This window comes from Catharus ustulatus, chromosome 2 (genome assembly GCF_009819885.2).
Source record: "Catharus ustulatus isolate bCatUst1 chromosome 2, bCatUst1.pri.v2, whole genome shotgun sequence".
Taxonomy (NCBI): domain Eukaryota; kingdom Metazoa; phylum Chordata; class Aves; order Passeriformes; family Turdidae; genus Catharus; species Catharus ustulatus.
Window position 1 is genome coordinate 73,106,928 of NC_046222.1, and position 24,876 is coordinate 73,131,803.

Consider the following 24,876-nt stretch of genomic DNA (forward strand, 5'->3'; position numbering starts at 1 on the left):
TTTGAAGAATGGAAAGTCCTTTTCCTAAAGCGTCCCCCACCCCTTCTGGAGAAAGAAAGATGAAGAGCTGGAGCAGGGATAAGTGACAGCACACAGATCACAGTTGGGTCCCTAGAAAAATTAGCTTCATGTGCCTACCTCAGCCTCCTGAATAGACTCCACAGTTCTTGTATTAGAAAGAAAGAGGAGTACACAGCAAACATCAGAACCACTGCGTGCTTTCCAGTCTTTAATATTCTGAGCCTATGGCACTGACTCATACTCTCTCAAGTTTCTGATTCAGAGGCTGCTGCATCCTTCAATTCTTAACATAATCTCTAAAGTTTTAAACTTCATGCTGAAGGTGACACATAATTGAGATTGACTGGACTCTAAAAAGGAAGCTATAGTAATTAACTCAGATCCAGGTACCTACACATTGCAAATGGTGAAAAAGTTATGTGAAAGGAATCACATTTGTAACTCTTATGAAGAGGATAGTAATTAGCAGCTCTAGAAAGCCTCAAAAAAGTTTTCTAACACAGGCAGATTTTAATCATAACTCTTAACAATTGTGAGATTCTAAAATCTTGTAATTAGAATTGACAGCAGCAATTGCAGAGAATTCCCATCCAGTTTTAGCAACTTTGACAAGGAACCTCCTTAATATAAGTACGATGAATGGTTTCGAAAATAGGACTTTCATTCGGAAGATACTGAAAAACCTTTAATAGAATATTCACAAAGAAAAATCTGGGTCATTTAGAGCATCTCACTGAAATAGGTGCAGAATTAAGGAAAACAAAAACAATCTCCCAACTAAATTCCTTTCCTAAAAATACACACAAAACCTTTTTTTCGTTTGCCAGTATTGTTTCTGGGAAATAGCTGAAACCCTTTTCATCAATTTTTCTGTTAAAAAAAATTTCTGAAGCAGAACTATGGAAAATTTAAGACAAATAAAGTAATGAGTAGCTGTAAGTACGACTTTCTTCAGTCACTGAAATCTAATCTCAACCAGAAAATCCATACAGTAAGTTTACATACACTTACATGAAAACAATGCTATTATTTTACTTCGCAGATAAGTTTTACGTTTCAATTAAAGTTCTGAATGTTCAAGATTTAAAAATTAAACTTTAAAGTTAATAATATTAGAAAACAACCCTCAATTACTGTTTACCTCTTAAATTTCTAGTATAAACAACTTATTAAAAAGCTTATTTCAAAACTTGATTTCTGTTTAGAAGATTCAGAACTCAGTTGCTACTGTTCTTAACCCTAGACTCTATCCAGAAAACTCTATGGATTTTTTTCCTTGAGACCAATTCATGTTTAACAGCTCAATCTGATACTAACTGTAACAAAAGTAATAAAAAATGTACTTTTCATTATCAGAAATATTTGAATATCATCCACATTTAAAGGATGGACACTCACTGCTGCCATGTCTTTAATGAGTTTAATGATGATTTCTGAAATCTGTGTAGGTGTTGATCCCTTCATCCACCAATGACTTTCACCTCGCCGAATATAGCTGCAAAGGATAAATGGTAATAGATGAAATAAACTCAAATAATTAAAAGCTAGTATTTGTCAAAATCCAGCACAAAGAAACAGTGTACATGCTCAGCATAGAGTAGGTTGTAGTTTGTTACATATTTTTAAACAAACCTGGAATTGAAGATCATTGGAAGTGTGACTGTAGTAACTCCTTTGCCTGCAGTAGTGCCAGCTGTACCTGTGATAGCGGTTCCTTTGGCTTTTAGCTGTACTGTGAGAGCTTTGGCAATGCATCCCAAAAACATGTCCAAGATACCTAGTTTGTTCCAATCTCCTTTTTCTGTTGAGTGGATTATATCACTTATATCTGCTGGTGGAAGAGACTTCACCCCAATAATACTTGCAAGGCGGCTGGGGGTTACCTCAGGCAAAACACGCCTCAGTAATGATGTTACCTGGAGAAAAAAAAAATCAGAACACCACAATTTTTACCAAGACAGCTGGAGTTTTTAAGCAAAATCAAATAAAGTCCTTCCTAACAAGTTATTTTGGTTAGAAGGACTCAATCTAATTGCTGTACTTAATTACTACTGTAAGAAATTCTGCAATATTTCTATCTTATGATGAAGCGTTTGATCTAACTCAAACAATACTTAGTCTTCACATAATAACAAAACTATATTTAGTACTGGACTTAGGGTAACAGTGATACAAATGCTTGCACAACTCTGATTTGCTTGCATGGTATAGACATGTCACCCACTTCACATGCATTACTGAGATGTTAGAAACTGTGGTAGGACTGTTAGAGACACTTTAGCCTTCTAAAAACAAAGTACAGTAATTTCACAATTATAAGTCGCACCATTTTGACTAAAGTTTTGGTCCGAACCTGGAAGTGCAGCTTGTAATCCGGAGTGGCTAATAGATGAAAAAAAGTTCTGAAATTTGCCAATCCAGAAGTGGGAGCCGGCAGCAGCCCCAAGCCAAGCCGAGCCCACCTGGCCCCGGCGGGGCAGTGCCAGGCTGGGGGAAGTGAATGTGGTGGGGGCCGGGCGGGCAGCGCCAGGCCAGGAGGAGGGAACGCAGCGAGGGCCGGGTCACCAGCGCTGGGCCAGGGCCAGCCCGCCCAGCGGGGGTGGTGCAGGCGGGGGTCAGTGAGCCTGGCAGCGGCGGCAGCACCGGTCAGCCAGCTCCAAGCGGCCCTGCCGATCTGCAGCGCTGAGCTGGTTCGCTTGACCCTGTCGGCAGCCCTGAGTAGGCTGAGCCCGCACGGCCCTGAGCCGAGCCAGTAAATCCCATGATCCCGCAATTCTGTTACTAATTGGCAACTTTGTGAAAGTTGCACATGGATCCTCGCTGCGAACGAAAGTGCAGCTAATAATCTGGTGCGGCTTATATATGGACAAAGAACAAAATGTTGCCAACACCCAGACAGGTGGTTTATAATCAGGTGCGGTTTGTAATCATGAAATTACTGTACTTGCCTGAGGTACTGAGAATTATAATACTCTTTTCTGACTCCTTTATTTCTCCTTTTGATAATCTAACTGGAATTTTTTGCTGTGCCAATAGCTCTGGACCCAACAAGAGTTGTCTTGAAATGACATACCCTTACCAACTGGTGAAGCTGGGGTTGAAATTGCACATATCATGCAATGTTTGGTCCAAATCAGCATGAAAGCTGATGAAAGCTTAGGGACTTAACATTTCATATGTAATTTTGCAAGCCGTCAAGGTTCTCTTGAAAAGCTATTGCATATCTGCAATGTATCACAATTACTAAGTATCTGCCAGAAGGCAAGTTGAAATGTGAGATTTTAACAGTTCAAAAACTGTAAAAGGAGGAATAGAGTATGAGACAAAAATTTCTGCAACAGAAACTTAAAATCCACCTGAAGAAGGCACAGCACCTAGTAACAAAATAGTGCATTACCAGTATTAAGGCAAATCTTTTATATGTTTATATATAATAATATATAATAATGTTACTAACATATATGTGCTTATATGTTATGTGCATATAACTATATATACACTCAGACAACACTCAAATTCAGAAAGAAACAGCTATAAAACTCACCTTGAGGATACCAAGAGTAGAAAGAAGTTGCCTAGTTCTAGCTGTCTAGCACACTACTACATTTAGTGCCTGAGTGTAAGACACAGAAGCTAAGGACTCATGCCAGATCCACAGCAGACTCTGGTAATTAAAAACCTCTCATCTTGCCTACACAGGCTATATAGGCATTATACACACATAATATGAAATACTGGAAAACCACTGTGCTGTTCATCTGACACATATTTCTACCCTGCTCTACTTATTAAAAAAACACAACCACCCTAAAACCTGACACTTCAGTTCCCAAAGGAAATTCTGCCTTTTTCCAAGCATGCGATTTTGGGATTTTAAAGATGCTTTTCTAGGAATACCAAGACCTTGGAGGAGTGGTCAGCACTGACCTGTCTCTGCACCCTGGGAGAAGCTGTGTGTAGCAAGGAGAAGAGGTCCTGGAGCAGAGTGAGCTGCTGGGCCAGGTACTGGCGGCCCACATTGGAGCCGCTGAGCGCCAGGACCATGGAGAGCAGCTCGAAGCAGTAGGCGTCTGAGGAGGCGTCCTCGTCGCTGGGCTGCGAGTTGGCGTTCTCTTTGCTGGAGATGGCGTGCTCCCACTCCTCGCGCACGCGCGTCGCCTCCATCCGTATGGCCTGCACGATGTGGGCACACACCTGCCCAAACACAAGCCAAACACACGTCAGCTCTTAAAGACTTCCACCAAGTGCAAAACATTGTGGTTTAGGTACCCTCGCAAGTATGGCTAAAATAGGAAACCTGTGAAATTTGGTCTGCACTTAAATTATTTGTTTGCATAAATTCAAATGATTAATAAAATGCTGATTTTGCTCATCTTTGTTCTGGAAAATTTAATTGAAATTATTTTTAAATTTTATTTCAGATCCTGCCTTTTAATTTACCTTTTACATAGAATTCAGGCTAAAAAAACCACTCCACATAAACCCCTTACTCAACACACACAAATAAAAAGCACTAATTAAAATAGTCTCCTGTTCAGTTAATAATCAGAAAGCTTAAAAAAATTTTGGAAACAATAGCATGGTAAAAAGCATTTTTAGGAGACTACAAGTGCTTGCTAAGATGAGTGACAGAAGAGAAGATTCTGCTTAAATTACTAAACTAAAAAATTTTCAAAATTAATCAGCAGCTCTATTATAATGAACATCTTCATAGCAATAGTCACTGAAAATGAGCTTATTTATTACAAGACACCAATATTTTATCTCGAAATAATTTAAAAAGGAACAAACCTGTTTCTGCAAATTTGTCAGTTTGCTCCGGCTGAATATGATCCCTACCATGTGCTCCTTCAGGTCTGCATCTGATGTTGCCTTCATAAAAAGCATGTTTAATATTAGACCAAAAATCTCAAGAACTTCCTAATTACTATAGCAATTAACATGGAATGTATCAATGAATTGTGTTTTATAAGTTAATAGCTTTTTTCCCAGGAAGATATATAAGCAAGATCAATTTAAGTATGCTTAATTAATACCTCTTCAATGTATTAACTTTCTCTTTTAAAGAGGAATTTAACCATCAAATGAAATAATAGGAAAAACAAGTGGAGTGCAGTTTCTTCATACTTTTTCTCTGCATATTAACAGAGTCTCTCTTGAGGCAAAAGGTAAGGACCAGGAATTTCAGGTTGACCATTACTACAGGTGTTAGTACTTCTGTAGCTGTGGGCATCATTTGCATTACCATTACTATGGTGTTTCCATTAAATGCATGTGTCTCAGTTATAATTTACTTTAAAAAAAGACACTATGGTTTACTATTAAAAATCCACCATGATATTTTAAAAATAAGCAATTGCAACATTTTACTTCTGTTTTTATCTAAAAATTATGCACCATTAGAAATGGAACAAACACTGAAAATCATCCTGGATCTTTTTTTCAGCAAGTATTATTGATAGAATACAAATAAATACATTGTGTACTTTTTCTTCTCCTTCTGGGGAAGACAACAGGGCTTTTTCTTCTTGTTCTGGTGTTGGCTCAGCATCTCCAGAGATAAGTTTCCCAAATACCTTGGAGAAAGACAATGATAATGAATTCAATCTACAATTCACAGTAACTTTCACTGTATAATACACCATTAAAATCCCACCTGGGATGTTATAAGTCGGAATACTCGCAGTGTCTCAGATTCACAGTTTCTCTGTTGAGCCACACTTGCAGAAATCTGGCCTGCTATTTTAATGCTTTCACCATCCTTCCATCCAAGAATTTTTACTTGTCGAACTCTTAGAGTGTTCTCCGGACCCTTCAATTCAATTTTGATGATGTGATTATCACCCCCCGGAAGTTCACTTGTTACCCAGCCAATATGTCTTGAATCCAAGTCTACCTATTAGAGAGGAATAAAAAGTTGGAAACTGACATTACATCAAACAAAAAGTCACCTATCACCATATATCACTGTAACAAATACTATGCTGGTAATGAAAATCTCACCTGAGCAGTAAGACTTATATTTAATTATAAAAATACTCAACTTCCTGAGTTCAGATTAAAAGTGACATACAGCCATTTCTGTTTTATCTGTAAAGCTTATTAGAAATAGTGATCTTCCTATCTCTTTTATCCTCAAAGCAACAGTTCATGTATTAAAAAAAACAACTCTTGAAACAAGTATTTGGTCACTACTTTTATGAAAAAAGAAAAATATAGCCTCTGTAATTTAACTGAAAATATGCCACATAATTATCATTAGATACATTATTTCATCTCTATTCACACAAACCTCTGCCAAAGAAATTGCTACTCTGTGGTAGTCAGTATTTGCTACCCTTACCAAGACATGCAGGACTTAACCGTAAAAAAGGCAGATGAACTGTATCAAATTAAGTTTATTTTTAAATATGTACTGTTTATAGAAAGAAGAACATAAATAATGCTATATGAAATAATGTATTTCATATGAAACTGCAATGAAACCACTGGAAACCAAGCACTGATGGGGGGCAGTGCCTCACATCACTACTCAGAGAAACTCAAGCCTGAGCCAAGTGAGCCCTCTCTCCTATCCATGGGCTCATTTACAATCAACTTAATATTTGTTCTTTCCCATTTCTGCATTAATTCTCAGTGTCTGCACTGAACTGTGTTGCAGCAGACAAGGCTAACTGTTTTTTTTTAATACCCTGAGACAGGATACTGTAAGTGGGTGTGCTGGAAGGTAAAATGCTGTTGGAAGAATGTTAGAGCAAAGAGGGAGCAAAGCTGAATCAGTCTCTGCCTCTGTTCTGGGAGTCTTTTTTGGAAACTTTTTACAACTGAAAGGATAGGTTACCATGTAGTAATTAAAACTAAATTAATCTAAGGAACATTTTACATAACCCTGTTCTGCTTCAGCAGAAAAGTAAAAGCTTGATCAATAGTCAGCATACATAACTGAATTCTGTAATTAATAATACTGTATTTTCCAAGGCTAATTATGATGTCTGACATTTGCAAAGTAATTTATCTACCATAAGAAATGAAAACTATTTGCATAAAAAATGACAGCAATTTTTCTATGCCAACTGTCAAAATGTTTACCTGCTTTATTCTGCAGAGATCTTCTACTGCCTTGCCAGTTAGGAAGGTCATAGAGGTCACTTTGTTCTGCAACAGACAAGCAAAATAAGAATGAAACACTTCAACTGAGACAGTTCTGAGTACTTCTTGTGTATTAAGAGAGTACATACATAAAAGAGAAAAATGGCTTCATTACAAAAAAAAACCCCATGATCTAAAGCAAGGACAAAGAATTCCAAAACACAGCTCTCTAACAGAGTCTGCTCTTTGTATTAAAAGCTGTAGTTGAAATATAGATATATATGTAACATTACTGTACAGATCAGTAAAAAGAATGTAGAAAGACCAGAAAATTTGGATTTTATGACAGCCCGTTATTTCAATGCTTGTGCGGAAACCATGAGCAAGAAAGTAGCTTAAAATAATTAAATGATTGAAAATGCATGTGAAATAGAACATGCTACTAATAATTAAGTTTCCCAGTTTCAGTTTTATGCAGCTGCAATCTCAGACAGACTGGTCTGATCATAACAGTTCCTGCTTTCTAAATCACAGGATTTAGAAACTTTACTTTGAAATGTGAACAACCGAATTAGAATTACCAACTGACAAAGAAAACAGTGCTCCTTGTTTGATAAACACATACAGCTTGGACTATGCACCTTCAATGAGAGACAGTTTCATTTTCCTCTTACCCCAAGATCTCTGGAATTGTCTACATGAACACAAACGTAACGTGCATTGATTCCTTTTACACAGTTGATTGTGATGTTTTTAGTTTTGTTTTTGTCCTCGTCTCCTGACTCCCAGAACGTTTCTGTAGATCCATCTGTTAAACTACCAATCATGGCAGGTCGGCTTGATGTTTTAATGTCAACAATGCTGGTTAGGTCTTTCAGACAAACTACTATACACAGTTCCTGTGAAAACAAATAAAAATTTTTAAAATACTTGAGAGTAAGCCCAAATACAGGCTTTACAATGATTTAAAATTTTTAAAACTGCACAGACATTTCTGTTTTGACAAATGTGCTCTCCAAGAAATTTGTCCTTTATTAATTCAAATTATTCAAAGAAAACATTAATAGCCAAGAGCTGAATATGCTAGCAAATGCCTAAATATATTAGTAAATGGGTAAAACTTTAAAAATATTAAATATTTATTTAAATATTTAAATTTTAAAGTTTATTTAAATGTTTATTTAAATATTTAAATATTTTTATTTAAATATTTAAATATATTAAATATTAATTCATGCTCACTGGAATAACAGAATGAAAAAGATGTAAGCAAAGAAGAACTAGAAGTACACAATATTTAAAAGGCTAACCAACTCCATGTTATTCCCCAAAAACTTCACTTGCAAACAAGCACAAGCACTGCTCCAAAATTTAGGTTTGAGTGATATACAGGCTAAGAGTCAATATTTGACCCTCTAAAGTTAAATATGAGAGCCTAAACAGCAGGGACAAAATCCCAAACAGAGTTTTGTTCAAGGAAATATGACATTGCAATAAGGAATCTTTTAATTTAAAAAAAAATCTTCATCAGAAGTACAGACTGTTCACAAATGATCCCTGTTTCTGAGCCAGAGCTGTAATACTTGCCTGATTCATGACTTCAAAACCAGACTGAACGCTGATACTAAAACTCTCTTCACTATCTCCATCATCAGATTTAGACAAAATATTGTTGATATGATGAAAAACATTGCTCTGGTGCAGGAACTGGTGATCAGATTGTTTGAATTTAAGACTCCAGCACCTGAAAACACATTTAGTTGACTTTGAAATTTTGTATGTTGGCAAATGACATAACTTACCCATGAAACTATAAAATACATTTTTGCTTCTCAAAGTATTTTCTATAAACATTTAACTTAAAATTTTGCAGGATGTCAAGTGCTTCTAGTGCACCATTTGAGGAAAGTAGAAACAAATTTTCTTAGAATTTTAATAGTAAATGCAACTATTATTATTCATTTTGTGTCTTTGAAACAAATACACAGAAAAAAATCTCAAAGTTTAAAGATATGATCCAGATGACAGATTTCTGAGCAAAGGGCACTACACTACCACACACATACATGCAGATCCTACTGTATTATTCTGTAACATTTTATTTTTCATAGTGGACGCTGCATAGAATTTAAAAGATCTCGCTACAAAGTCTTTTATACTATTATTTATCTGTATAAACAATAAGTGTCTTTTATGTATCTCTTCCGTAGTGGTAAAGATTAGATATGCTCCTTCTCACACAATGTTTTCCAGCATCCTATTTACATTGCAAAAGCTTTTAACCTGCAATTCTCCTACATTCCCAGCCTTTTCAAGAATTTTCTTGATTTGTGCTTACCTTAAGGCCATTTGCTGTAATGCACTCCCACTGGGAAGTGACATCATAAGATCAGAGATTGTCTGAAGAAGGCGATGGAAAGTGTGGGGTAAGGGGTGAGCAGCTTCCCCGGCAATCACTATATCTGACAGAGGGTGTTCACACACTCGTGTGTCTTTTTCCTACAGAGCAAAGCCATTCGCACGTTATTAACAGACTTCCTGAGACAAAAGGTTAATAAACAAAAACATTTCTGCTATTTGCTTTAAGGGCAACTGCAAGAATATTGCAATTAATGTGAATTTGATGCAATTCCTGTCAGACAATTTTTACAGTAAGTTACTCATGAGCCTCAAGCAGCGAATTTGGGAAGTATATTGTATACTACCACATATTTCTCACTATTTAAAGATGTGAAACATTTCACAGCAATAATTTGAAAACAAAGAAACAAGCCAGAAATAAATAACATACTACAGCAGTTGAAACCAACTTTATCTGAGCAGCAAAATCCAGCCATAGGAAACTTTGCAACTTTACCATTCTGTAAACGTTACCATTCTGTACTTTCAGAATTAAAGATTTTCTGTAAATCACTAAATTAAGTATACCTAGTGCACATATAATTACTTATTTATTTTTATATATACACATACACAGCAATATGTAAATTAACTATGCATTTTCATTATTAACTATGGACTTTCCTTAGAACACTGAAAGACATAGCAAACCAAACTATAAAGCTTTTCTAAAAATATTTTATCTTCTCTCTAGCGGCAGGGCAAAGAAGGAATAAAAAGTAAATGTGTTTTTTTAAAATGGATTAGCAATGTGCTTGTGGGTTTTTTTGCTTTATTTCCCATAAATACTAAAAAGTAATGCTTTAGAAGATTTTGTAGTTTATCAGCACATAAAAAGTGATGATACAGAAAAAAATTAATCTATGTCTACAAAATGAATTCAACTACAATTTAAGGTTTTATTTTACAGAGGAAGGATTAAGGGATTTCTTTTTTCACGTTTGTCTACAAAATCAGCAGAACCACACTTACTTGTTCTGCATTTTCTTTATTTGATTTATTTTCTTCATCCTCGTCTTCTTCAGGCTCTACAGGTGCAGGAGTCAGGGAAGCCACAAAATGCCATAAAATATCATGAAGAGAAGTTGTTTGAATGACATTACAAAGAAGCCAGTTGAAGGCCTAAAACAAATTACATATAAGGAGTTACCAATAGGTTAAGTAAACTCAGAGTAAAACCACTTCCTAAATCAATTATGCAAGGAGTTCACCGATTATTTGGACAGGCAAATAATAATGCAAAGGTCTTCAGGTAAGACATTATTGCTCTGCAGCTAAAACAGTTTATTAAAATGACAACTATATCACAGGGAACATAGTATAATCTTAAAAAAAATTCCAAGATAGAATTTACAACCATCTTGTTATAATCACACAAGAGCCATCAGTACATGAATACCTCCATGGCAAAGACTCGGCAAGCAGATTTCCGTAAGGCTTGTTTCATTGCTATTTCAAGTCCTTCCAAATCATGATGCTGGATTACAAATGCCAATACTGGCCACTGGAAATTTCTCTCTCCTTTGGAAAGAGAGCTGTGGGCGGAGATTAACCGAGAAAGTTCAGGTGATGGATGTCTCAGGAGAGAGGACCCCACTTCTATTCAAAAGCATAAAAATATGCATACATTAGATTCCTTGTGCATTTCAATTTTATAGCCATAGTAAAAATGAAAAGAAATAAAGCACTTTTAGAATTGATTTTTTTTTCTGAGAGAAAACTGCACTAAAAAAGCAATATGGAAAAATGATGCTTCAGCTGAGAAAGAAAATACCACCTTCACTTTTAAATCAGGCACAGAGATTCATCACAAATTTTAGAATTACAGTAAATTGTAATCAAATTTTAGGCTAATTCTGTGCCAATTATCAAACACCTAATGTTTACTATTATTTTGTTTTGTGACAAAAAAGTCACCACATGTATTTACAAAAAATATACTTGTCTACAGTTTCCAAGAAGAATTGCAAATCCTTGAATCATTTTTCCCTGCTTCTGATGTCTGCGCTCTTACCTGCATCTCCACTGTTGACTCGTCTCCTGGGGATTGCCTTTACACGTGCTGGCAAAATTGAGTGCTGTTTGTCATATTCCGATGCAACAACTGAATATGATCTTTGAAAAACTGTGCGCTTTGCAAGATCTGTATCTGTGATTGGACTGGTTTCCAAGCTACAAAGAAATCAGTGAAGTAATACACCCATTAAGAAATATATAGAGCATATCTGAATTATACACCAATAATTAATAAGGATACATGCATTTCATAATCACAATGTTACTACTGCATGAAACTTTGTCTTATGTACCTAATAACTGTTTAAATGCTGGAAAAGAAGGAGCACATATTAGAATTAAACATGGTGAAAAAGCATGCAAGTGCTTTATAAACAAATGCAATGATGGACATGATGAGTTCCAAGAATTTAGGTATTTCTTTTAGAGATACAAACATTCAGATCATGCCTAAATTGAAGTTTCAGACCAAACTTCTCCTGAGAATGTATGTGAAAACATCTATGAAGTGAGTTTTTAATACACAAGCCAACTGAAATTTAGAACTTTATGTGAAGTAATAGTTTCTAATATTATTAGCCTTTAAGTCAAATTTGAATTGCTACAGCTATATACCTCTGACATATTTTACTCCTTACCTTCAGTGGACTTCTTACAGTCTGCAGAAGGACTCCCAGCTTATGCTGTCCCTATAGGCCTCAGGAGACCATGGTGTCCACAGTTTTAATAAAGGAATATACCAATACGATGCACTCTTAAGGAGTTTTGTTAGAAAAGTTCTATTTCTGAAAAGACTACATTATAGATTGTAGTATTCCAATAAACTATTTGTGCAGTCAGTATGAAATACAACAAATTGAAATAGAAACAGATTAAAAGCAGATTTTTCTCTTCATTACATCCTCACTATAGTATGGGGAATCACTGACATCTGGAAACACTGAGCATCTAAGTAGTTTCTGGACTATTATTAATAGTAAGAGCCATTTCTTCCCTGGTGAAACAAAAATTTTTATACCTGCTTGAATTAGGTCACAGTAAACTTAACGAGACAAGAAGGCGGTTTAACCTGGCAGAAACCATGTAGCACTCTTGCTCCTAGACAGCACTGTCATTTCTTCAGTGATATTTATATGTCCACAGAACAAAGCAACAACATTTACTTTGGAAAGTGTAAGGTAATGAAATTTCCTCCTGTTCAAACTTCCCCTTAGAATGAAATCCTGAAAGGAGAACAACAGCTACTTCCTTTCAAAAAGGCCATTAATCTACACTCAATCAGGTGTGATAAAGAACAGATATACAGTCAAAAAAACCTGCTACATATTCAAGAAGTCTGCAACAGTTACAGTCTTCGGATTATTCATATTTAGATCACTTCTTCAGTTCTGCAGATTCTGGAAAATGTTTCTCTATGGGGAAATAAGCAGGCCTGAAGTAGAGGCTTGGATAAATTTCCCTATATGCTAAGATTCTTTATCAACTGAACAATTATTTTTTTTTGTATTTGGGTTCTAAACCCAGGATCTTTCTAGAGAGAAGTAATTGGTTTGAAGCACAGTAAAAAGTTTCAGGTTTGATTTGTTTATTCCTTGCATATTTATATATTCAAACATTCCACTGCTAACAGTTGAAAGTATACCTGATATGGTATGATTCACTGAAAATTTTCTAACTACAGCTTCATATGCTCTTGGCTTTTACACTGCCATTTCAGAGACTGATCTGATACTTCAGTTTCTTAACTGAAACAATGTTTTCCTTTTATTTTTTTAGTTGGTGTTATGCTACTGCTTTAACATTTGAATGTAGCACCTGGAATTACAAGGAAGTACCTTGGGGGCATGGATTTCATGTTACTCTCTGGCTCTTCGAAGACATTAGGGCTTGCATCAGGAGTAACAGAGATGTACGGTGCAGGTACTGAAGTTGAGCGCAAGTATCTCATCTCATCCTGGAAGAGGTTGTCATCCTGGTACCCAACAAAATTTTCATGATGATGCCTACACGAAATGAGATTTTAAAATTAGGATTAAAGATTAAAAACTGCTGAAATACACACATACTACACAAAAGTTGTTTGCCAATACATTTTGTCAGCCAATGCTATTCACTTACTCTTCACCTATTATTGCTTTTAAGTTAGGTTGTCACTTTAAAGTGTTTAGGGAAGATACAGTGGCATTCTCAACCAACAGGTAGTGGGGATTACCCTTTACTATCCTTTAGTATTTTCATCAGGTATTTCCACACTGTATTTTAGGTCCAAACATCTACCCAACATAAACATCAGACACTACAGAGAAATTTACTTAGAATTACCAAGAAAGTACAAGTCTTCTGACTTCCTTTTTACTATTTTTAACTGTGAAGAGAAAAAAGTAGGACATATGTCTGCTACTAACACGCTAAATTAAACTCTTTGGGAAATTCTGAATTCTGTGGACAGAAACGGAACTGTTATAAAATATTTAGCATCCAAAAGCTACTCAGGGTATATTTGACTCTAGGAGAAAGAAATCCTAAAAAATTGAACAAGATCATGGATCAAAACAGATAGAAGAAAAAAATATGAAGAATTAAGAAAATACATCTTTTTCTATGTAAGTTTTAGTTTAGTTTACATACACATTTTTATCTGAGACACTAGATAGATGAGTGTGAAAATCAATATTCATACATTTCCATTAATTACCTTGCTAATGTCTGTAGATAGAGACATGGCATCTTAATGGGAAAGTCTTCAGAAATTCCTTCTTTGAGACTGGGAAGTTGAGACTGGAATGCTTTTGCAGGGTTATAGCAGAGGATACTGGGCTCAGCAGCACTACTTAGCGACAGTAAATACAGTGCATTGGCTTTAATCACTTGATGAGCTTCCATAGTTGGCAAGGCACGAGGTGTCTTAACTTGCATTGGTTTTCTCCTAGATTGTTTAATCTAGATAAATTTAAATAAGGCATAATTAAATTCACCACAGGAAAATCTGACAACCTAGCTCATAATACAGTTGCTTAATTCTACCTTTGCAAACACTTAAAGAACATCTGATAGTTTCAACAACTGTCTCAGAATTAATTGTTTGTGCAAAAAGTTTCAAAAAGTTTAGTTTAAAAAATGAAGTTAAATTGGCATAGTTGATATCAACATACTTGCATACTTTAAGCAAGATTTTGAAATTAGTCCTCGAAGACCAGTGCAAGAAAAACACCTTTTGTAGTATTCCCATTAAAAACACAGTGCTATTAAGCAGATAGAAAGTTAACCATATGAGCTGAAAATACCTTCTCTCTTGCTGCTGCTTGCTTTTCACGGAGATACTTTTCTCTGCATCGATCACACACCAAATACCACGTGCTCCCTCCGATGCCACCATCACCACAATTCCCAGCCCATCCTCCACAGAAGTGCCCAATGCTGTTGTAACCTTGGCCACCTGCGTAGCGGCCACAACCTGCATCGGGGGAAGGTGAGAACAAGTTATTTCAAAAGAAGGATCCTCATTCTCTTATTTATTGCTGTAAAAGAGGATGAAGATGGGAAAAAGACAAATGCTTGTTAAATTATGGTAAGGTCAGTATTGTAAGTTAGCCAACAATATTTGTAATTTAGCAAACATAAAAACCTTGTTCCTAGCTAACAAAGCTCAAGAGGGAATGGAGGGCATTCTTTGGCTGATTAGTTTCTCAGAAAGATTCAGAATTTTAACTTTGCACACACAGAGCTAAAAGAAAAGTACATGACAACAAGTACATTAAAAATATAGTCACTGACACCCAGTACTGACGCAGTAGACAGACATTTTCTACTCTTGACAGTAGAACAGTAACAGAAAACTTCTGTCAATGTAGAAATGCTGACCAATCTCATTTTTTATTTTCAATTTTCTCACCAGTTTCAAATCCTTAAGTGTAAAACATGGCATGCTTCTGAAGAGCTACTGTAAAGTCAGAGCACTATTTTGACCTTGTTTGAAACAACTTTGAAACTTTAGATCCCTAACTCCTTAAAATTATACACAAAGATATGCAAATAATCTGTATGCAAGTATAACTTTTAATTTAGTGTATATAATAGAAAGGACAGCCTGACACATTTTTGTAACAGTAACTAAACAACAAAATGTGTGTGAAATATACTTTATGGATGGACATAGGAATTAAAAATATGGAGTCTTACCTGGATGAGCTTGTCTCATGTGGTAAGTCACTGGATATGGATGGGATTCTCCACACAACTCGCAGATGGTGTCTTTTTCAGGTCCTCCCACTGCAAGCTGGGCCATCTCACCAAAAAGATTTCCCCTTGGCCTAGCCTCAACCTTTTCTTTTTTCTTTTTCTCCTTTTTGGCTTTCTTGTTATCTTTGTCACTTTCCTTCTTCTTTAACACTGCACAAGAACCAGGACTTGGAAAAATCATGTTTTGGGAAGCTGCTTTAATAGTTGCTAAAGAAATATCTTCCCAGAAAGCTACTAAGTGCTGCAGTGTTAACGGAAGAGGAGACTTGGATTTCATCGTGTGGTGACTGGATGTTTCAAACGAGGTAGTTTCAGTTTTTCCATCCTCACACTTTTCATGCAGAGGAGGTTCTTTTAACATTGAGAGGACTTTGTTTTTATTGATGCTACCCATTTTAGAGATATCTGGTCCGTGAGGTGAGATGTTAAACATGTTAAGAGCAGACGATATTTCCAATGAATGTCTATTTTTCAACTTGGTTTCTTTTTCCTCTGCAGGTTGTTGGGTCAGACTGCTTCGTATGGGTGCATGCTCTTTGGACAGTTCTGGATTAAACTTCAAAAAAGATGAGCATGCCATGGCATCATGAACTATTCCTTCATGCCAGAGAAATGCGGCAAATACGGCTCGAGCACATTCTGCAACAGAAGGTGACATGGCTTGCTTGGCAGGCTCTATGGGCTTTGATCCATCTCCTTTGAAAAGGAAGCTGGATTTTTCCTTTTTGGGTCTTGTGTGCCTGCCAGCACATTTACGGCTCACTTTTGGAGATGCTCTCGTGTCTTGCTCATCCTTCAGTGGTGCTTTTCCAATGCTAAAATGAACTTTATTGGAACCATCATCCAGACTTCTGAATTCGGTGTTGTCTTCACAGGTGGTATCTGTAATGCTGTCAGTCTTTAAAGTACTTGAAGTACAGACTTCAACTACTTCACTGTGAAGATTTTCTTGTACGACATGAGGGGAAGGAGCTCTGTTTTCAGTTTCTGGTGCAGGTTTTCCATCTTTTGCAATAATTTTTGGTTTGGGTGAAGTGGATCTGCCCCTTAAGGGTTCTGTTAGTGGTACTTTCTTTTTGCGAAGGGTGTCTGGATCTAACGTGTAAGAATCTGATTTGGAGCGTTCTCGAGGAGGATCGAGCTTTGTTTTTACAGGGGATGGAGCTTTCTGAGGTAGAGTTTTGTCATTGGGTGATGAGGATCGTGGAGAACTAGCACCAGATCTAACACCTGTGAGTGTCTTTGTCTTTGGAGAAGATGATCGGGTTCCTGGGCCTGGAGATTCAGCTCTCAGACCAGGAGTTGTTCTTCCATCAGTTTTTAGTGTTTGCAAAGTGTTATGATTTGGCGACAAAGACCTGCTGTGCGAGTCTGACCGCAACTTTGCAGTATCTGATTTCAGCATCAGGCACTCGCTGGCTGATAAGCCGTCGGTATTTCTGGGTTTCTTCTGCTCGGCAGCAGCTCTGTTCATTCGCACATCAAGCTTGGGTGACCTGCAGTCAGCTCTGTGTTTTGATGACATGTCTGATTTTCCTGCTGGAGAAATCGGTCTAGCAGCTCCCGTGAAATTCATTCTTTCACCTGTATAGTATTTCATAATTGAATTGTTACAGGTTGACAGTGACACCTTTAGCAGTACAAAACAAGGACTAAAGACCTGAACACAAGATAAAGATCAAACACATGCTTCTGTTCACATCAAAATGAGAGGAAACATGAGGGGATCTTTTTCTCCCTGGAATACTTTAGACACATTTCTTTTCCAAAGATACACAGAAACAAGTGTTAGGAGATTTTTACAGAGAAAATGCTACTATGGAGGTATCAACAGTTCACTCTTTCTAGAAAACACTAGTAAAGGGAGCACCGTTTACATACTTAGCTAAAATTCCAGGAGTTAACTAAATTTACCAAAGTTGCAACAGGGACTATTTATCTATTATCTCAACATGTGACAGGCCAACTGCAACAGGAGACTTGCACAGAGATCAAATATATAGCCAGATTTACTTTCTTTAATGCTCAAAAGTCAGGAATTGTAGGAAACACTGTTAATAAGGTAAATTGGGCAAAAGGCTTGCAAATATGCTCAAAATTATTCAAATTTACAATCTGAAGAATCTATTTTTAAAGATCACAATCCACTCACGTTCTGCTACTAAAACACTTAAAAAATCCCCCCCAAAAAACAAGCCAACTTTTTTCAACCACTAAGTTAAATGGCCAACTCTAGTCAATGATGTCCTCCTACTTTGATGCACTAATTTATTGTTCCTATGCACGCTGACTTTATACATATAATAATCTACAGAGTTATAAGAACCACAGGTAGCTTAGTACAAGTACATACAAGACAAGTATATGCAAAAAGTAGCTTATTAAGGCAATCTGCTTCTGATACCTCTGCGAACCAAGTCTCTCTTGTAAAACTGTATTTTGAAAAAGAATCCAAGTAATATGGAAATTACTGGTAAGCAATGCAGCAGTTCATACAGCTGTTTCTCCATCAATCCTTACACTGCAAAACCTGAATGCAGAGTTAAATCCTTTTGTTTTGAATGGGTGTTCATTAGTCAAACATGAGAAGTGTTTCCCTAGTAAGGCCTGCAGAATTAGGACATAGTACTTCGGAATATTTACTGTTCTAGATATTAAAGGTTATTTGCACTTGTCTGGGTCATATTTTTGGGAAAGCAGTTATTTGTTAAAAAATAAAGTTTCAATTAATTAGAGAATATTCAAAATTTAAGCCCTGATTTCTAATGGTAACAGGATAGACAGTCACCTTTTACCTAGTACCTTCAGTTCTAGAAGATGTGAAATCAGTGTCTACTTTCTTAGGCATTATGGGACCTGAAGCAACTTCATGCAGCTCTGAATCACCAACGTTTACCCTTGTGCTAGAAAATATATAGATGCAATTTTTTCCTACTATTATTCCTCACGATATCAAAAAAATGCCAAGAAAAATTTAGAAAAAAATTGAGCAAAATTTAGCAACCAAGGTGCTTCCTCATGTTACAAAAAATTATTTATTTGCTATTTCCACATTTAAATACCTTACAATAAAATTAACAACAACAGGCAAAAGTGAAGGTAATGAATTATATTGGAATATTTAACAAGCCTGAAAGCTAGAATACTCTCCTGCGTTCCAAAGACATGGCAGAAGTTCATACTTTTCTGAACAGAGAAGAAATATTGTGTCTATACTCAGGAATAATATATCAAACATAAGCAGTCAAATATAAATATCTCAAGTATTTATCCTAATTAGTTTTGAGAGTCTAATCTGTCTTTATTTTTACAAGTCCTAGAACTGTTTTTCACTTAGAGGGGGAAGGTTGAATAGGAAGGCGAGAAATAACATCGTACATTGTGGTTTATAAAATGACTGTTATTGCTAAAAGAAAAAACAAAAGAGTTTCAGAAGTATCAGTCCAAGCATTTCAACCATTCCAGCTTAGTTATTCACCAGTTTTACTGATGAGCTATTTTGAGATGCTTATTTTGTAATAAATTCTGAAATGCAAATTGGAATTACTTTCATACACATTTTCCCCATTCTGCCAGATGAGAAAATACTTTAGATTGAAAGTTTTACAGAATGCCTCATAAAAGAGAAAAAAAAAGTGAAAAGATGACAATAATTTTAGAGGACACAGAACACTCCAAGCCATACAGCAAAGTATCATATTTAAAGTACATGCATGATTAGCAAATACCAGTGAGGAAAACATTCCAAAACAAAAACGCTTATGAAAGGTATAGCCTAGCAATGGTTTCCAACAACAAAAGTATCTTGTTTTTTAAAAAAGTAAAGGTTTGGATTTGCACATATAGAGATAAATAATCCTAAGTAGCATTTAAGAGTATCAGCACAAAAAGAAAAATTTCCTTTGGGAGATTCTCAGATTTTATTTCCTGTTTCTTCTTATATACGTCTTTTGTCTATTGTTTGGAAACAGATGTAATTAGACTAACACTCACTTTCTATTTTACAAAGCAGAGACAGATTGTGTAGCATGGAGTTGCTGCAACTCAGGAAGGCAATGATTACATCAGATGAGCTCCCAACAAATACCAAACTTGAACATTTGCTTTCAAAACATTTATTTTATTACATGAATGAAATGAAAATGAATGCAAGGGGGCAAAAAAAAAAAAAAAAAACCCAAAACATTTTGCAGGTAAAATCTGAATAACCTTGCTATGTTGGCAAGCATACCCACCCTTCAGTTTGTGAGAGAGAGATGAAATAGCAGAGGCAGGCCCAGCTACATCACTAGTTTTGTAAATACGCTCACGAGAAGCAAGGCAGCAGGATGGAGTTTCTACAGTGGAAAACAGTTGCACAGAAGCAGCACAGATTCAATGGAAAAGCAGCAAAGATAAAAACAAGCATTTCAAATGATATGCATCTTCTTTTTTTATTCAGTATTTAGATTCCTACAATAGTTTTAAATGACAGACAGTAGTTTGTAGTAGAATGCAGTAGATCAGCTTCCTCAATCTAAAAATGTTGCAATTTCAATATTAGTTTCTAGGATATAAAAATGCAATATATGGGAGCTAGTTGATGTGATTTATGGTTTACTATAAAAACCAGCAATGTCAAGTTTTGAACTGAACCTAGGTTTGAAATGTTTACATTTAATCTGTAAGTCCAGGAATTAATTATTTAGAATGCCAATACAGCCTTCCAGATAATCAATTTACACATTCATGGAAGTTAGAGAACATCTATTTGTGTTGGAGTCTCGTTAATCACTGTAAAAAATAAAAAAACCCACCAAAACACATAAAAACTCAATTTTTAGCAGGGATTGCATTTCAATAATGCAATGTTTTGATAACCTTCACTTATGTAATGATGAGCTTCCCAATACAAGAGACATAATTAGCAGTAGATACGTCAACAGTACATGAAAAACTATTGTATAAGCTCTTGAAATAATTTTGACTGAAGAAAAATTCTGATGTCATCCATGATAATTTCAGTAGCAAAATAATAAGGACTTTTTGTTTCAGTCTATAATTTTATTGTTCTAATTGTTCTATTTTTTCTGGTTTTAATTCTAATTCCTGTTCCTTCCTTTGGAAAACAAAGTAGTAAAATTCTTACTGAAGTAATAATTGTAAAGAGAACGTGTATGTTAGAAGACTGTTTTAGATACACCCTTTTGTACAAATGGAGTAAGGTAGTTGTATTGAAAATGAATAATTTCAATTCCTACACTATTTAAGACAACTTTTTGTTTGGGTAATACATTTATTAACCTGTACACATCAATTTACCAAGCCTCCTACTTTATGCAATGAGCTAAGGTTCTAGAAGCTACAATGAGAAGGTGTTTGAATTAAGAATTTAATTATTTAAAAAAAGAAACTAATTCTTAATTTCTCAACACAGATTTAACACCAGTATTACCTACTTTTGATACCTACAAATGACTCGGAGAGATCCAATAATAACTATATAGCTTCTGAGTAACAGCATGTCATTGTCAATTTTTAAAAAAAGGCAGACAAACATTAGGAGCACAAAACAGCAGCAAACCTAAAAACGTCAATTTGATACACTAGCATCCCACTCTAGGAATAATTAAAGGAAAATATTTATGAAATCCACTGTCACGAATGCACATTTATACTTATTCTTTCACTCTGTGTCTGAGAACACCTACATTTTATGATGTTGTAATCTAGTGTTGAATGATGGACTACTACTATCAAATCATTTCAAGAGTATGACAATCAATGCATATCCAGGACAGCCTCAGGGGTCAACATTTTGATCAGGACTCCCTCTTTCTGAAATACCCTCAAAGACTACAAACACTTGAAATGTAAGACAGGCAAGGCCTGTTTCATGAGCCACTTGAATGTGACAGTATCTCTTTAGTAATGCTCCTTCCTTCAACATGGCAATGGCTCCAGCTTGAAAAGCTACCACAAATGGAGACGTAAGAGGCAATTCCATTTCTACAGCAGGATGCTCTTTTAAGAGCTGTGCCTACTTCCTCTGAGGAAACCTAGGAAGCAAGACATACTACTAACTGGTTCATGTGAGTCTTCTTTAAACAAACTTTGTAACATCATGTTACTGGAAAACGGAGGTAAGTTCAAGTTTCTTCTGAAGTGACACTGGTTTTCTGCATCATTATGAAAGAAAGTAGTGACCTACCTTTGCTGTGCTGCCTAAGCAATGTATGCATCTTAAAAACTATGTATTCTTCTTTTACTTTTATTGACATGGAAACTACAGCACAGCTGTTAGTTGAATTTCCTTAAGCACTGCAATCAATGTATCTTTTTTCACCTCCTGAAAATGCCAAATGTCATACTGACAGCAGGACTAGGACTTTTTTTAGAAATTATTTTCCCCTGCATAAAAGAATTCACTGAAGTAAAAAAAGCTTGAATATTAAAAAAACCAAAAAGTATTTAGTACAGTTAAAGTAGGAGTATGAGTGAATGAATTAAAGCAAAAGCTGAAATATGGCATGACAAGAAATATATTAGCAATATTCTATACCAGTGGTGGGGTTTGGAAGACTAACACTTGAGCCACATACATTTATTACTGAAAGAAGCATTCCTGTGCTGGAAAGGTAAATAAAAACAATTCTATGCTTTTCTAATTTGCAACTACAATGTCTGAAGATGTGATATGAGGAAATTAGTTCTAAAAATAGACCTGATACAATTTTACTCTTTCTCCAACCTTTACCATACCAGCTTCCTGAGGATGGTTTTGTATTGACCTGGCCAAATGTATGTTTCATATGTATCCTTGCCTGTAAGACTGGAAAAGCTTAACTTCTGAGACCATTTAATTTAGCTCAAAATTTCAGGAATCATGCCTTGGTAATATGCAGCCTCTGAAAAAAACAGTTAGATGCTCCAAACTAGACCAGTTGTCATTGGTTTAACTGATGATTAAGTCACACTCAGAAGAGATCACCATGCCTGATCTCCATTTTACTGAAACACTACCAAGTAGCATGTTATGTGCTCCACATGTTTGCTGGTCTTTCGTGTCCCCTCTACAGTTTTAGAAAATGCAGAGCAGCACTGTGGTTCTAAATGCAACTTCACCAGCACCAAGATGGGAAAGGAACAAAATCAGAAAGAAACTGACAGCACAATACTGAAGGGATGTATCAAGGAACTCCTGACAAGACTGGCAGGAGGTGACAAAGGACAGCTGGACTGCAGCTCTGAAGCATGGAAACAGCCTGACACGACACTGCATTGAACAGCAGCTCAGCACTGCAGCTTCTGCCTGGACCAGGAAGCAGTACCTCAAGCAAGCTGTCTGGGCTGCATTGGAAGAGGGCTAACATATCGGAAAGCACAGGGGTCCAAAGCTTTTTAGTCCTGAAATCCATTCCCAATTTGCAGTATCAACTCGGGTGTGAGAAACATGGCATAAAGGTCTAACATTGGTGACTGCAAAGTCTCACACTTCCCTCCCTAACACTGGGTTCAACATCCAATTATCAAATTTAGATAACGGATGCTGGACAGCATGCCAAGATCCTGTTACCCATATCCACCATATCTACGGAGATTTATGACTCAGCACATATTGCTGAAGGTTGAGAAACAAGATCTTCCACGGCCCTCTAGGCTTCCACACTTCTCCAATACTCAGAACTCAAATTAGAGTCTTCTCTGCTTTAAACAAAGTTCATTGACAAATAAATCAAGCAACCAGTAATAACCTTGTGACTATGGGAGTTTGCAGTCACAAGCATATATGTTATTAATGATCTTACAAGCTCCTCAGAAACAAGCATAAGCAGGCTGCAGCAATTACAGCTTGTTTGGGCCAAATATCCAAGGTAGAAACATACATAAATTGGTGATCTTAATGGAAAAAAATTGCTAAGGCTCCAAGTCAAGACATATGTTCTTATACTCCAGGTAGGTTTTGTCAGCTTTTTTACCTCTTCTGACCTTTTAGTTGCACACAAGACTGACAAAGAATTACAATAAATGGCTAGAGTACCTTAATTTTGTCAGTCCCTGTGAAAAAGAAACCAGTCTCTTTCAGAAAATTAGCACAGGAATCAAGCAGGACACAACAACCAGCCCTTCACAGAGTTCTAGCAAGCAACATCAAACTGAGTTACAGAGTTTCCCTTTTGTTTTTTCTAACACCCCTTCTGCAACAAATTCTTTGATGCAACACAGAGTGCTGCTGTTAATTATTCATTATGTTAAAGGAGTAAGAGAGACACTTTTTATTTCTTCAAGCATCATATATGAGGAGGTGACTGCCCCAAACTGTAGTATTTCTGAAAAAAAATAACCAGACACTGTGTTGGAGGATAAAAGGTTGTGACAAGTCCTTTCCTTCTTTCTTAAATGAATTTGCAAACCAAACCTAAAGGACAGAAAAATCTCCTGAAAAACCAACTACCTACAAACACTGCTAAGAAAATCTGTCATTAGCACAAAATATGTTTATATCACACCAAGACTTTTCTTCCTATTATAAAAATCTAAATCAAGGAAATAATTCTAGAGGGCATTCAGCAGAATTATGCTTCCAAACTGAATTTCTCCCCAGGGATGGAGATATCTGAGAAGGAACAGAAAATGTAAATAGTAGATGGAACTACTAAGGCTGACTTGTAATTAAGACTGGTATTTAGTATATAACCTGTGCAGACAGGGAAACCTAGGTTGGCATAACTTCTTTCAATTGTTAGACTATCTTTAGTCCATTTAATATAACAATATATTGCCTATAAACATTCATTTTAATTTTAAATCTAACTTTACTGCAGGAAGCACTTAAGGATGGAGTACATGACTGGAAACTAAAACTAAGCATGTCTAGGGGAAAAATTCAATTAATTTGATATGGACTCTTAAGATATGTTGTTTAATGGATTTAAATTTTAATTACATGTTTGGTAACAGGAGGTAATAAAGTGATTTAGAAATAATGAATTAAAATTGCATACGTAAAATGAGTTTCTGTTACAGTTCTAATATAACTGCCTAAAACTATTAAATGAACAAATATATGGATATAGTCTTACAGGCATCCCTGACAATATGCTGAATTTGGATGAACTTGCAAATGGAGGA

General features: G+C 36.0%; 1 protein-coding gene across 10 annotated transcripts in view; it reads right to left on the reverse strand.

Moving 5' to 3' along the window:
- The window catches only part of MYCBP2 (MYC binding protein 2), a 183,507-nt gene that overhangs the window by 13,104 nt on the left and 145,527 nt on the right, over positions 1-24,876 (reverse strand). For 9 of the 10 annotated variants that reach the window (XM_033051559.1, XM_033051558.1, XM_033051563.1 and 6 more), the window contains 17 exons: positions 15,706-17,349; positions 14,811-14,980; positions 14,222-14,466; positions 13,362-13,529; positions 11,525-11,682; positions 10,910-11,109; positions 10,483-10,632; positions 9,449-9,609; positions 8,698-8,854; positions 7,785-8,009; positions 7,111-7,176; positions 5,678-5,917; positions 5,499-5,597; positions 4,813-4,893; positions 3,949-4,215; positions 1,654-1,937; positions 1,420-1,516 (listed from right to left, as the gene is read on the reverse strand). In XM_033051559.1, the coding sequence (XP_032907450.1) occupies positions 1,420-1,516; positions 1,654-1,937; positions 3,949-4,215; positions 4,813-4,893; positions 5,499-5,597; positions 5,678-5,917; positions 7,111-7,176; positions 7,785-8,009; positions 8,698-8,854; positions 9,449-9,609; positions 10,483-10,632; positions 10,910-11,109; positions 11,525-11,682; positions 13,362-13,529; positions 14,222-14,466; positions 14,811-14,980; positions 15,706-17,349 (4,412 nt within the window). The remainder of the gene's footprint in view (positions 1-1,419; positions 1,517-1,653; positions 1,938-3,948; positions 4,216-4,812; positions 4,894-5,498; positions 5,598-5,677; positions 5,918-7,110; positions 7,177-7,784; positions 8,010-8,697; positions 8,855-9,448; positions 9,610-10,482; positions 10,633-10,909; positions 11,110-11,524; positions 11,683-13,361; positions 13,530-14,221; positions 14,467-14,810; positions 14,981-15,705; positions 17,350-24,876) is intronic. The other variant, XM_033051557.1, reaches the window with a different exon arrangement.